The sequence below is a fragment of the Hyposmocoma kahamanoa genome, unplaced genomic scaffold (assembly GCF_003589595.1).
Source record: "Hyposmocoma kahamanoa isolate Upper Pololo Valley unplaced genomic scaffold, ASM358959v1 86, whole genome shotgun sequence".
Classification (NCBI taxonomy): domain Eukaryota; kingdom Metazoa; phylum Arthropoda; class Insecta; order Lepidoptera; family Cosmopterigidae; genus Hyposmocoma; species Hyposmocoma kahamanoa.
Window position 1 is genome coordinate 17,830,888 of NW_020654289.1, and position 14,715 is coordinate 17,845,602.

Here is a 14,715-nt window from a genome sequence, read left to right on the forward strand (position 1 = left end):
TTCACAAATTTAAACAAAATAAAATTGCAGGCTTAAAATACTTGACACAAAACGACTTAAATAATAAAAAGATTATTTAGGAAATAAATTAAAAAACGTTTATTTTTCGTACACGTATACAATACTGGCATAATATTAGTAAAATACAAAATGAATTATTGACATGAAAAACTTTAACATAGAAAATTAAATTAAAACTCACAGAAATAAAATTCGTGTCCCTACATACATATGTGCATATATGTGTGACAAACCATAATTCAATAAACCTTAGGGCTTGTTTACGTAACTTACTTATTTTATATAAATTTGCACTGCAACAACCCTTCTGAATAATTTAAACAATCACACTAAAACAGCCGAAATCAAAATAATAAATCTTCATACAGCGACTGTACCTACTCATAACACTGAAATAGCTTTGGATTTGCACGTACTCGTTTTGTCGACATCACAGTACAATATAATATACATCAAAAATCAACTTTAACATAGGAATCCAATTTTACTTTATACAGTACAGAAATTAAATTTGTGTACAAGTCTACATACGCAATAGTACGACTACGTGTTGTTTGTATTACTTTATATGCTCTGAAATGAGCATTATAATGAACAATATCTAAAGAAAAACATTTAAATAATATGTCATTAGTACAATGATTAATCATTATTTTGTTAACAATATAATATTTGGGAATATCCTCAATTATATCTTGTAGCAAAACATTATTTACGGTATACCTAATTCCGTTTAATTCACACCAATCAACATAAATGCAATTGTCTGCACCACAGTGGCCTTCATCAAATTCATATTTACCATACAAAAGATTATCCGTCAAACCTTTCTCAGTTGCATATCGAAAACTTTGTTTTAGTTGACAACGTTTCATAACAGATTGAGGAAGATCTTTTCGTGATGTTATTGACTGACAAACCTTTTTTAACTCTTTGTGTTTCGCTTCGTATTTAAAAGCACTTATAAGTATAGGCGGCCCAATTTTTTTTATAATTGTAGGGTAATGAATAAGGAAATGATGTTTGGGTTTTAATTTACTTTGAAATAAATTAAGGTATTGCTGGTGATGTTCTTCAATAATACTTTTTAAGTAATCTATTAGGTCTGAAGTAAACGAATGTGAAGTGAGAACATTTGTTATTTCCAATAATATTAAATAATAGTTCCAAACGGGGTCGTTATTTTCAACTAAATCTCCAACCACAAAAGCAAAATTTCTTGTAAGGCATAACATTTCAGAAGCAGATATAGTTAAACTTTTGTTTAATAAGTGTTGATTATTGATTGGTGGTGGTGTGTTTTTCTCATTAGTATTGTACTTAAAGTACTTTATCCTAGAATTCAGATGATCTAGTGAGAAATATCCTTTATCTATTAGACTTCTAATTACAAGGGCCATTCCATACCTTAGTACCCCTTCCGTAAGATCATGCATCACATCACATGTAACATTATTGTAAATATGAAAATATTTCAAATTATTCCAAACACATATTTCTTTAATTCCTATACGATTTTCAACATGTTGATTGTATTCAGAAGGCATTCGTAGATTATTTAATTCACACGATTGGGTTTCAGATTCAGTTTTGGTAGTCAAACAAAACCTGCAGAAATATGTAGCCATAAAGCTTTCGAAAAGTCCTAATATGCCGTGGAGTCCTAAGTTATCTCCAGATAAAGTTATTAATACAAATTTTACTGTAATGATATTTTTGGACAATAAAACACCAACGCCAACTTCTTCTAAAAACTTAAGTTCTTCAATTAATTTGTTAAAAATTGCCCCATTGCCAAAAAATACTCTGTCCTTTGAATAAAATACTTGAGTCACAAAAATATTTTCTAACCTACTTGATTGTTCTGGCGGAATAGTTGCAATAGAAATATAAACTGCACCTAACTTATATTCGCCAGCGTGGCTTCCTAGGGCATTGCCACTTTCAAAATCATCAAAATACAAAATTAAAGGGATAACGATACTATCTTTGTCTATATTAGCCGAAAGTTCTTTCCACAACGATCCTTGAATCACATTTCGAATCACATCACCGTTACTTACATTACTCTCGTCCAAAAGCATCTGTTGATAATTAAGAATGTGAGAAAGTACTCCAGGTAAGTTTAAAAAATTGCTTAATGTTTGTCTAAGTGGTGTCATGTAAAGTTTTCTTTCCTTTAGCATCATTGTTACATCATTATTTTCACTACGTCGATCTTTGACAGTTCCGATCTTTACTTCTACAGGGGCTACATAATACTCATTGTCAACTAAATTTTTCAAGCGCTTATATTCTGTATCGTAGTCTTTAAATATGTCTGGTAATGCTAATATCATTTCTAGTACAATAATGTTTCTTTTAGTGGCATCTATATGTTCGTTATTAACTGTTTCGTGTATATTTGAAGTGATGTTGTGGATTAAGGTTTGAACTAATTCTATCAAAGTTTGTATTAAAGATCTTGGTAAACTAACAAACCCATATAAATTGCATACAAATATATTTAAGTATGATTTTACAGATTTTATAAAAGATTCATTTCCAGTGTCTTTATCATTCGACGGTGATGTGTCAAAAGATTGGTGTGTATCATTGGTACTTGGAAATGAACTTTGTTCGGACAGGATGGAGTTACTGATATTAATACTATTGTCACAAGAAGTACTATTCCTATTGCGATTTGAATTGTAACACGTTGTTAAATGATTTTTAAAACGATTTTTTTTATCATATGTTCTTTTACAACTCTCAAAAGGGCAGACAAAATAGTTACCTATTTTATGGATAGTTTCTAAATGAAAAATGTATTGCTTAAAATCATGAAGTATTTTGTGACAGTAATTACAGTTCAAATCCATTTTGACAATAAGCGAAACACAGAGAGTTTTAGTCGGAGATTGATCAGGTTAACAATATTGTAAATATCACTTGTAGCAATTATTGTTGCATAAATTGTCGTAACTGAGTTAGAAGTGGTAAGAAAATTCTTTCTAATTGAAAGTCTGTGTATAAACTGTTTTTTTTTTTTCAAAGAATAGCATGAACAACTCAATTGGGAGTGGGCCCTGCTCTGATTGAGTTTATGAAACCTTGAAAGTGGTGTTTAGCTAAATCACATATTCAAAACGTCAATTATATACGGTACGACGTTATCGTACTTAGTTTCTATATTATATACACATCTTTGTATGATCAAATATAAATGGTCGCCTGCTCTGGGATATCTAACGTTGAAGGTATGGTAAAGTTTAAAAAAGAGTATCAAAAGCTTTTGTTATGGTTAAAAATTGATATCTTACATCATCTACTATTAGTAACGGTGAACCACACTCTAGCAAAGATCCCTGGAGTATAACATAGGGTTGAACAGACAATTTCTTGCTTGTCGCCTTTTGTTTTTGTTCTTTGATTACTTGGTCTATATCGCCAGCATTCTAGAAATTAAGATAGTATTAAGAGTACATAATGAAACATAATAAGTAGCCACAACAGATTTGTGAGCCAATCTTTACCACAAAGTAATATTATAAATGAGGCATACGAGGCATAAATATTGAAAACAAAAAATACATATATATATATTATATACAGGAGACAGTTTTATATATATATATATACCTACTCATCCGTAGAACAAAGATCTATATGTGCAAGACTACTTGTTCTCAGGACATAGTACATTTCGTTTGTTCTTCTTCGCTGTAAATGTCAGATCGACTGTTGTTGGATTTTGTATTTTCGAAACGAAATAAGATATATAAATTGTCAAAACGCCTTTACACAGGCCTTAGTTTGAATAACGAAATTATTCTCGTAACGTACTTATTCTCTTTTCGTTATATAATCATATCGGACTTCGGATGAGTCGACATATATAAATTCCTCCGTGGCCGAAAGGTTACCATGCCGAACTGTCAACGCAGAGGTCCCAGGTTCGATTCCCGGGCTGGGAGAAATATTTGTATGGCCTAAATTTATTTCTCTCGTGAGTTTGAGTGTAATTTGTGATTGTTTATGTGTATATCCATGGCACCCGCGACACAGGGTTTCCCTAGGGCGGGGCTATTAAAAAAAACATACCGGCACACAAATATATAAGGAGTCAATTGCTTCCTGAGTAGTGAACTTAATTTTTTTTGAAATTCTTCCCTTTGGAGGCACCAGATGTGCGAGTATTTTAAGCTCAGCAGGAAGTGTTACTGTAACAATTGAAAATAATATTATACAATTTTATCTATCAAATTTAGCCACTGTAGCGAAACTCTATACCACTCAAACTGTAATCAGACAACGTAAGCCTCTAAACTAGATCTAAATATTTCGAAGAGAAGAAGGAAAGACATTGTGGTAAAAGTACCTCAAGTAAATACAACATTTGCAAACAGACAATTCAATCGATCGGCCCAATCGATCCAATCGATCGGACGGACGGACGGACGAACGCACGCACGCACGCACGGACACACACGCACACACTGACACACGGACGGACGGACGGACGGACGGACGGAAGGACGGACGGACGGACGGACGGAAGGACGGACGGACGGACTTCGGGCGGGCTACGGACGGACGGACGGACGGACGGACGGACGGACGGACGGACGGACGGACCGACGGACAGACGGACAGACGGACCGACGGACAGACAGACTAAGTTAAAAATGTTAAATGTGAATTTATAGCTATGGAAGAGCGGTACCTCCTGACACTGACGCTTGACAAGCTTAATAGAAGATACCATCCACTGTTAATGTAAAGTTAATTGCATTACTGAAATAAACATTTTCTTATTATTATTATTATTATTTATTTTACTAATTCTATCTCAAGCTTTATAAAATTAAAAACGGACACTTACAATCATTATCTAAATTTTTCAGTGACTCAATAAGGTTCAAGATCCTTTCGTCTCTGTTCGGTTTAAAAGCAATAATTTTTTCGAAAAATATTTTCCAATTTAAATAAAAATTCAGCCCTTTTTCTGGATACAACAAGTCGAAGTCAATGTTTATCTGAAAACAAATATCATAGTTGTCAAAATGATTGGTCTGCGTCAAGATGGATAGCTCAGAAATAAAACGTAAAACATATGAAAACAGATTACATACCAATATGTCACTTCTTTGGTCTGATAATATTTTCCAGTCTTGTAGAAACTCATGAACGCTCTTGTGTTCACTTTCTTTTCGAACTTTAAATGTATCTTTCCATTTTTGTATTACTTCACCCCATGGTTCGGTGTTATTGTTGAGAAACAGTATATCTCTTAAATGTAAATCTAAAAAAAATCATGTTAGTGTTTCATTTTATCCTTATTGAAATGTTTTGTAAGACTTTCATTATTTACCTGCATTTCAATCAGCTGACAAATGCCTTTCCCACGTAAGTACCTGTTCCTATCTAATAATAATAATATTATAGATTTTTTTTAGATAGAGGACATAGTAACAAAACAACCTATTGAAAATAAACATTAGTTCAGCAAAATTCAATAGTTTAGAAGTCATGATTATTTATGTACATTCAATAGCACATCAGACCACACATTTTTATTTGAAAATCGCCTCCAGTGCAACGGAACAAGATACATCAATGTGTAACTTGATACGTTACCATCCATACTTTTTCAATATTTTCTACTCTAGTCATTAAAACCACCACCAGTATCATAATCGTTATTCAAACAATTTTAACTTAATTTCTCAAAAGAAAACATTGGTTCAGCTCAGATTTACATGAAATTATTCTCAAACCTATCTATTTATCAGAAGTTCTCTATACATATGTTTTTAAACATTTTCTTTTTGTGTACATTATGACCATTAGAGAGTTAAAATTGTAGAAACTCATGAACATGAATTGACTAAAAAATAACGGAGCAATCTAAGAACAAACACAAAAATGGTTCATTGCATGCTAGCTACATGGTTACTACTACTTTAATACCAAATTTCAATTAATTTAGTGGAATAATTTTCAAAATAGACTAGTTTTAAACTTTTGACTAGAGTAGAAAATTTTCAAGAAAGTACATAAAAAAATCATAACTTAAGCTATTGATTTTTGCTAAACTAATGTTTATTTTAAATGGGTTGTTACTCCTATATGTAGAAAAATTTTTGGACTACTGTAAATGGGGCCCACTTACAGAGGATTTAGAGTTACATTTACCTGTATTAAATACCCAGAATGATGCGACTTAGAATACCTACTCTCAAATACCTAAATAGGTTCATAAATTGCTTTAACCCAGTGAAAGTCAGTGGGTTTAATTGCAAGCCCATTTAAAAAAAAATTACCTTGCAAACCTTGAATATACTGTCTTTTAAACGGTGGAGCATTTTCTAGAGTGCCAGATTGTCGCTTGTGTGTGTGGTCTCCATATTTATACAGAAGGTTACGGACTTTGTCCACCAATTTTCCTCGTGCTACTGTAGAACGTCCATTAAATGAATTATTTTTTTTTATAGGTTTGGTAAAATAAGTGCCTATTGACTCCTTTGGAAACAGTGATATTATTTTCGCAGATATAATATTATATTCTTCATAGGTTATCCGGCTAAAAAAATTTTAGTGATGTATTATTTGGAAGTGTAAAAGTAATCAGAACACAGTATATACTTACTAATATATACAGTATATACTTACTAATTGACAATGTATGTGTATATATGTTTTATAATTATATCGGTCAACTGGTTTCTCTTGGTATTATTGAGAAAACCATATGTTTCATAGTATTTTAAAATACTATTGCCACCTGCTGACGTATGCAGTAGTGTCTCCAAATCAAAATGTGGAAATGTTTTTCTAGATACACTTTTGGTTGTTTCCAAGACGTCGACCACTTGTAGTTCATCTAATGAAACTAATAAACCGGCATCACTGGTGCTTGTCTCAAATTTACTGGAGGTGGGAGTAATAATGACTTGATCATCAGTTGATTCAGATACTGCATCTGTCGTTGCCTGTAAAGTTAAAAAAATAGACTATTTTGTGTATTTTATAGTCAAGCTATGTTAAGATAGTCAGTATGAAAGCACTTTCAACTAAATTTTTTAACTTAAACATACAGGTCCCTCACCTGTGCAGTAATAAGCTCCCCTATCTTTTCCTCTAAAGATAGTCTAGTCCCCATATGTGGGCATAATTCTTTCAAATTGTCTAGTTTTAATTTGGGGAAATGTTCAATCGTTATACCATTCTCTGCAAAAGTAGTCAAGTTTGTAAATAAAGTCAAATTAAATCAAATATCTTTTTATGTATTTTACTTCTAGTTTAATAACACATACACTGAATATACCCCGCACTAGGGAAACCCTGTGTCGCGGGTGCCATGAACACACACATAGACAACCACAAACTGCACCCAAACTCACGAGAGAAATAAATGTAGGCCGTATAAATATTTCTCCCGGCCCAGGAATCGAACCTGGGACCTCTGCGTGGCAGTCCGGCAAGGTAACCGCCACAGAGGCAGTTAAAAGTTAGTTTCTATTGTAAAATGCTAATTGTCGAAGTCACGCATTTCAAAGGTAGATACATTATTTTTAATAAACAATGACGACATTAAATCGGGATTCTAAACAGAGATTATTTACATAAAAACTCATAAATTAAATAATCCCATGTTTAAGTATACTGTATACCTATTTCTAGGAAAAGTTCGTCTAAGATCCCTCCATTTTACGCTTACATTCAACGTTACGTACAAAATATCATCATGCGCATAAAAATGTAATACTTACACAATTAATTCATAATAACATCAAATCACTCACCAATAAAATTGGTCACTACAACTTCTGGTATATTCCACGATTCCAAAAGTTCTTTCAACGAATCCATTACTGTTTCCACAAACAACAAATAGAAAAATCAGTTCCTTTTTAAGATTTTATTCTCCTTGCCTTACCTTTTTAAGATTTCAAGTAAAACTAAGTAAGTATAGTTCACTTTGCTTCACATTTTAAATATTTGGCTATTGATTTATGGATGGCTTCTTCAATCGCAGATACCACGGCCACGGAGACGGAGCGCGCGCGTTTTCAACATGTCACGACATGATTGAAAATGACAAAGCAAAATGTTGCCATAAAAAATGTATTCTCGAATTTAGAATATTACTCTTATTAGCAAAATAACTTTTTTTTTGCCTAAGAAAATATTTTCTTAAAATACATCCAAGAAATTGGGGATTCATTTGAGATTATTTAGATTTGATGTAAGAGGAAAAAATTTCTTGATGTAAGTAATGTCCAATTAATTGATTAGAAATGAAATAAAATCTTGAAGTGAACGTATTTGTCTCAAAGTTAGAATAAAGTTAAGAGTAAAATTGTATTAGAAAAAGATAAGCAGTATCTTTGTAATGACAATATTTTATTACTTTAAATAAATATGTTTTCAGAATTAGCAAATATTTTGAGAAATTGCTCTTTCTTATTAGTAGAAATCCTTTTTTTCTGTGTAGTTGTGTCGTAAAATTATACATCCGTAAATTTTACTGCAAGTCACTATTTACAACAGTATACATCGTCGAGTATATGTACATCAATTAGCTCCTTCAACGTAGTTATGAATTGATACGAAACTTGACGAGCGACCAAGCATCAAAACGGCCATCACAGCGTGCCGGTACTTTAGTTAGACTAGAATGATGCATAATATGAGAAAGCTTTGTACTCTCAACTAGTATAAAAACATTGTCAGTAATTAAATATGTCTTTAAAAAGGCGCTAAAAACGAAAAAGTGCAATAAAAACGTTGCAATTAATAAGATTACAAATATACAGGGTGGTAAATTTATAATGGCGCAATTTTTTTTTTGTCAAGGACATCCATATAAACGCAAACTATTTAACTACTGATTGTCGCGGACCTCCGCGAAAATCAGTAGTTTGATAGTTATGTTTTTTCTCAGTTTTGTTTTTTGTTGTCTTGTTTTGCAGGTTGATATTGATCATTAGTCATCCTTAAACAATTATTCTTACCATTAACATTAATAACTATTTGGGAATAATCTCACCAAATTTGATTCGATTTAGTGATTCGATTTTCAATCTAGTGGTTTCCAAGACAAAAAGAGGCATTTTGAGAAAAAAAGTCAACTTCTAAACTACTGGTTTTCGCGGAACATACATTGCGTTTAAATGAATCCTTGACATGTCCTTGACAAAAACAAAATTTTTGGATCACTATAAATTGACCACCCTGAATATTGATCTCATTCAATACTGTTGTTTAATCCAGTTTCTGTTCTGAAATGGCGCGCGAAATTACTATTTGTTTATTTTAGTATTGATGGGCCCTGTGACTTTCTACTTTGGGACGTCTTATAAATATAATATCGCAAATTCATATTACGTTTACAAACAGGGTCTGCGAGTGGTTAGATGAACTCCAAGCCGGAGCAATCCGACAAGCTCAAGTATCGTTCTCAGCTCGAATACCATCGGCGTTTCCGCTGGGCGACGCTACCACGATGTGCACCCCCGCTGCGCTATACCATGCCGCCGCGCAACCGCTCTATGTACGGCATCGGACTAAACCCGTCATGCCAGGTATATTGTCTCTTTACACCTGTTCTACTCCATGTACCTGTTTTAACGCTTATTCACCGCAATACTATTCAAGGAAATAATGTTTCCGAACAAGTTTTAAGTTTTTACGCGATTTAAACCTGGAAAAATAGTTTCATTTCCTATGTGTAACAATCGCGAAAACCTAAGAACTCGATATATATGTATGTACAATTTAAAGAGTAAATTTAGCGATGGAGTTGCAAATGTCAATAAGCGGCGATGACCACCTTCAATCCAACGACTCTTCTGCTCGTTTGCCTCACATTTTACATAAAAAATGATATAAAGCAGAATAAAAGCTAAGAACAAATAAATGTAATGTACACACGCCAGCACATCTAGCTACACTTTCACGTATCTTTTTCCGTTGCGCTGGAGGCGATTTTCGAACAAAAATGTGTAGTCTGATGTGCCATTGTCCGTACTTTATGAAAATTTTACACACATTTCAAAAATAAATGAAAAAGATGTTTTTACGTGCTAGGTCAACCTCACCTACAGCAATCTGAAACAGTCACCACTCCTCTAGCAAGTGTACAGGAAGAGAAAGAAGAGAACGAATGGCTTCCAAATGAGGAACACAATGAACCTCAAGAAAATGGTAAGTTGATAATTCATGGTAATAAAATCTTAGCCATCTTGTCGAACCATTTCTGGTTTTCCTTGCATCTTATCTTACTAAATTCTCTAATAATATTGATGTTTGGAGATATATTTGTAATGTTTGTTAGTTGTCCATCATACTTTGATAGATTAACGAATCCAAATAGAATTTGTGTATAATCTGGGAACATAAATAATCCTGAGTTGAAATCACGATGGAAACCTAACGAAAGACGTTGGTCACGGTTGACTGAACCGAGTTGAGTCAACCGTGACCATGGGACCTGTAAAGGGCCCGAAACGTCGGTTTGTTTGAAAAAACAAATATACGCGATTTAAATCCGGAAAAATTGTTTCATTTCCTATGTGTAACAATCGCGAAAACCTAAGAACTCGATACTAAAGAAAGACTGTTGTTTTACATCTAGGCGCTCGCGAAGAAAACAACAATGAAATGCAAAGAAAGACAAGCGTGGTCGCGGAAGACCTGGGAGAGAATCAAGAAGGGGACGTGTTGGACTCTGCGCCTGTCATTTCAATGGTCACCAACCACACTAATGGAACACTCAATCTTTGGCAGCTTACCTTTGATGACAAGTCAAAGTTTTCTCAGGTGAATGAAGTTTTCATTTTTAAGCTTCTATATATTTGTAAATATTTTTTTGGCAACACAAATTATTTTACTAATAATAAAATTCAATAGATTCGTTTAAGGACTTTCTAAGTAACTATCTAATCCTTTGTGGATCCATGCTTAAAGTACCCTCTGATTGGTAGTGATCCTTCAAGCACATATAGAAATTCTTTAGATCTGCTGCCTCGGTCTGTAGCTTAGTTGGTAAGAGTCGTGGCCCTGGTTTGGCGACAGCCGCTGATTCGAATCCAGTCAGGTCGAAGGATTTTTTTCTTTGTGTTGCTTGATCTTTGTATCAATAACAAACTAATGGAGTATTCCACAAAAACATATTAATATCATCGTAGTAACATGATATTCAATAAAATAAATATTAAAGTTTGTAAAAGTTTGAGAGAGAACCAGAAAGAAGTTAATGATTGACTTTTCAGTGATACGTAATCCTAAAAAACTTGTTTCAAATATTTTTTTAGGTGCTGTCTATTGGCCACGCTTCGAGAGCGTCCGGCCATAGGTTTAGGGTTAATGACATCACATGCCATCCAGTATTACCGTTATTGCTTACTACTAGCCATCATAATATCTCAGGTGAGTTTTATTTACTAATGCATAAAGAATTATATTAAGAAAAGATGTATGGATTCTATTATCATGAAATTAAAACGTTCATTAGATTTGATACATTTTCTTTCTTCAGATAATGAAAGAAACACGCTCCAAAAAGACGAGGAAACACCATTGGGCGGTCTATGCTCAGAACTGATCATGTGGCGAGTGGAGTGCGTAGGACCACTGGGCAAGTCGGGCGGAGTATCCGAGCTCGCTCGAGTTAATTCGCCGCATCTGTCGGCGTTCAGCAATGTAGCGTGGTTACCTACTTTATTACCAAGGTAGGAGAGACTAATCAATATTATTTTGTATCGCTTATCTTCCCTCTCGCGACTAACACGTTGCATCTATAGTCTGTCTTTTTTGAAGATGGAGTAAAATGACGGTTCATTGCGCAAAAGTGTTGCCCGCTTACAAGCAGCTAGTGATTGCAATCGATAAGCATTCTGTCGACTATGGACAGAATGTTGGTTATGCTTATGCAATAAATAGCCGAATTTGTGTCATTCGAATCATTATCGGCCCGTTATTCATCCAATCAAAGTGGTACAGGTTAATTTGAATAATTGTCAATCTTTGTAAGTTCTTACATTCTTACACTGCATTTAGAACTGTCTAAAATACAAAGGAGACATATTTAAAGTTTTATATTTTAATATAACCAAGTCCGCCTGTTCTTGTTATAATATATGAACAAGAATTACCAATTGTCAAAATAAGAAACGTAACATTCACAATTCAGACATTTTTGGCAAAATTTTACCTTCTCTCACAATCTATCGATAAAACTGTCGACAACAACTACATGACTATTTAAAATTTTATGAACAATGGTAACCTTGCAAATGTCATGATACTCCGTCTTCAAAAAAGACAGACTTGAGCTGTAGCTCGATGAGTAGTTCTATCAATCATTCATATACAGGTTGTCCGACGACTGTGCGACACGCAGGGAAAGAAACTTAAAATATTATAAATAGGATATTTTGCTTCATGGAGACATCATTTTAATTTTTAAGGTAAGTAATACTGCATTCAAAGGGTTTTTAAAAAGTTGCTTACCTCATCTGGTAATTAAACCGACCAAATGTAAAAAAAAGTCATTTCAAGTTTGGTTCTTTTTTAAATAAATTGTATATGTAATTGAACAGTGTTCCTTTAATTTATAATACTGTTACTTAAAAAAAAATTCTTATTGAAGCAACTTTTGAAAAATCTTTGAATGCAGTTTTACTTACTATTAAAAATAAAATAATGCCTTCATGAAGCAAAATATACTATTTACAATATTTAAAATACTTTCCCTTCTTGTTGCGTAGACGTGGACACTCTGTATATAAATAGTATTACGCTTAGTGCAGAATGTTGCCTTAAAAATTAAGTAGAATATGTCTCTGATCGCCTTCAAATTAGACGCTTATAGAAACGCTGCACTTGCACCATTATGGCGCTGCAGCTGCCCCCTACTAATTTTCATACAATATTTAGAAGCTCAGTTGCAGCGCCACTTTTGCAGACACAATTAGTGAACCAAAAATCACTGAAGCGCTACTGACGCAGCTGCCGCGCCACTGCTTCTACAAGCGTCTAATTTGAAAGCGCCCTTGCTCAGTTTTAAAGCGTCTTACAAATTAATCTGACGGTACTTCGTCATTTACAGCACTACACTCGGAAACCTCTCAAATTCGCCATCGGCTTGTTTTGTGGCCAGTGACGGCGAAAGCTTACGAGTGTTTCAGGCGGTGATAGACGCGAGAACTTTGCTCGCTGAAATTGCTACTTCGGAACGACGCCATAAAGATGTCATGGTGAGTGTCGTAGGTAGTTGTTTTAGCATTTTATTTGATGTCTTTGTTCTTAATTCATAAATTGTTGTATTTTCAAAATATTTTAAAGAATGAAATATTTCTAAACACATGGTTGGGAATGAGACAATCTAGGTGGTCTAACGGTTTATACTGTGGGCACTAGACCTCTTGTCCCAGGTTCGATTTCCGGTAGGACCAAATTGGGAAATGAACTTTTCTAAATTGGTTCTGGTCTGGGTGTTCTGTAAAGTGCCACCCCAATGAATTCCGTTGCTCTGGTACTCATTCTTAGTACAAGGAATTCCCTAGATTGAGATCAGGCAATTGACGTGGTTGTCTGGCACATAAAAAAAAGAAAACGATAGCACACACTTTTTACTTATTTTCAACTATTTACAATTTTCTACCTTTGTTCCACACTTTTTGCAATGAATATGAAGGAAATAAAGATACTACAGTCACTTATACTAATATTACTATTCTCTCTCCCGCTCTTTAGCACGATACAATGTCAATGTCATCGGACTCAACACTGGAAGAAGGCGGCGGCGTTCCCCTCCACGACCGCATAAAGATAGTGTCGCAACAGTCAACAGCGCGACCAGGCGCAATCATACAGTTACACGCTATAGCGGACGCGACTCACGATTGGCATAACACGCAGTTGTTACATGTGTTCCAGCAACAACTTATTACTGGTAATATATTGAAGACGTAACCCTTACTGCAATTCGTTGAAACACGAAATCGGGTCGCAGATAATAGAGACTATCATCGTGTAACCAATAGTGGTGTAACCGACGTTCAATTTTTTTTCTATAGCACATAATTATTTTATATTTCGATGCTATTTTCGTGTATTAAAAAATTGGTAATTAAATATTTCTAAACATAAGAAATAGCATCCAAATATAATTATGCGCTTAAGTATCATTTAAGCATAGGTTCCCAAACTTTTTGACCCCGCTTACGCAAGATAAAAAAAATTCGACAACAACACGTATTTTTTATATTAAATTAACACAAAAAATCACAAGGAAAAAAATATATTTGTAGTGTAGTTTGTACAATTCAGGTTTTTTTTCAAATGCAGTCGCACCCCCTGGACAGCATCAACACCTCCCAATCGCTCCCGAGGCCTCTACCACCCCACTAGGACTTTTCAGCGCCCATGGGCGGTAGGGACCACTTTGGGAAATTATGATTTAAAGTCATATTATAGAAAAAAAAATTATGTGGGTTACACCACTATTGCGCCTCAATTAGATATTTATCATTATGAGATATATCTTGTTGGATGTCAGAATGCGCTCCGTTCGTACATTTTGTATCAAGAATTGCTCGCATCAATATAATAGGCGTCATACGCGTTTGGACATTTAATAATAAATTTTGACAACATTGTCTGGCACCTGTATAATAAAGATATTATGTCGTCCACTTCCTTTAC

The 14,715-nt window shown here is 34.1% G+C and overlaps 2 protein-coding genes across 10 annotated transcripts in view; one reads left to right on the forward strand and one right to left on the reverse strand.

The window, feature by feature from the left end:
* LOC113234839 (dmX-like protein 2) overlaps positions 1–14,715 on the forward strand; it is a 114,429-nt gene that overhangs the window by 50,359 nt on the left and 49,355 nt on the right. For all 9 annotated transcript variants that reach the window (XM_026470353.1, XM_026470352.1, XM_026470358.1 and 6 more), the window contains 7 exons: positions 9,406–9,590; positions 10,096–10,212; positions 10,643–10,827; positions 11,322–11,436; positions 11,546–11,738; positions 13,118–13,265; positions 13,765–13,963. In XM_026470353.1, coding sequence (XP_026326138.1) covers positions 9,406–9,590; positions 10,096–10,212; positions 10,643–10,827; positions 11,322–11,436; positions 11,546–11,738; positions 13,118–13,265; positions 13,765–13,963 — 1,142 coding nt within the window. The remainder of the gene's footprint in view (positions 1–9,405; positions 9,591–10,095; positions 10,213–10,642; positions 10,828–11,321; positions 11,437–11,545; positions 11,739–13,117; positions 13,266–13,764; positions 13,964–14,715) is intronic.
* On the reverse strand, positions 6,170–7,439 carry LOC113234840. Its single transcript, XM_026470362.1, has 3 exons — positions 7,112–7,439; positions 6,676–6,995; positions 6,170–6,586 (listed from the first exon to the last, which is right to left on the reverse strand). The coding sequence occupies exons 1-3, from the start codon at positions 7,163–7,165 to the stop codon at positions 6,250–6,252; spliced, it is 711 nt and encodes a 236-aa protein (XP_026326147.1). The 5' UTR covers positions 7,166–7,439; the 3' UTR covers positions 6,170–6,249.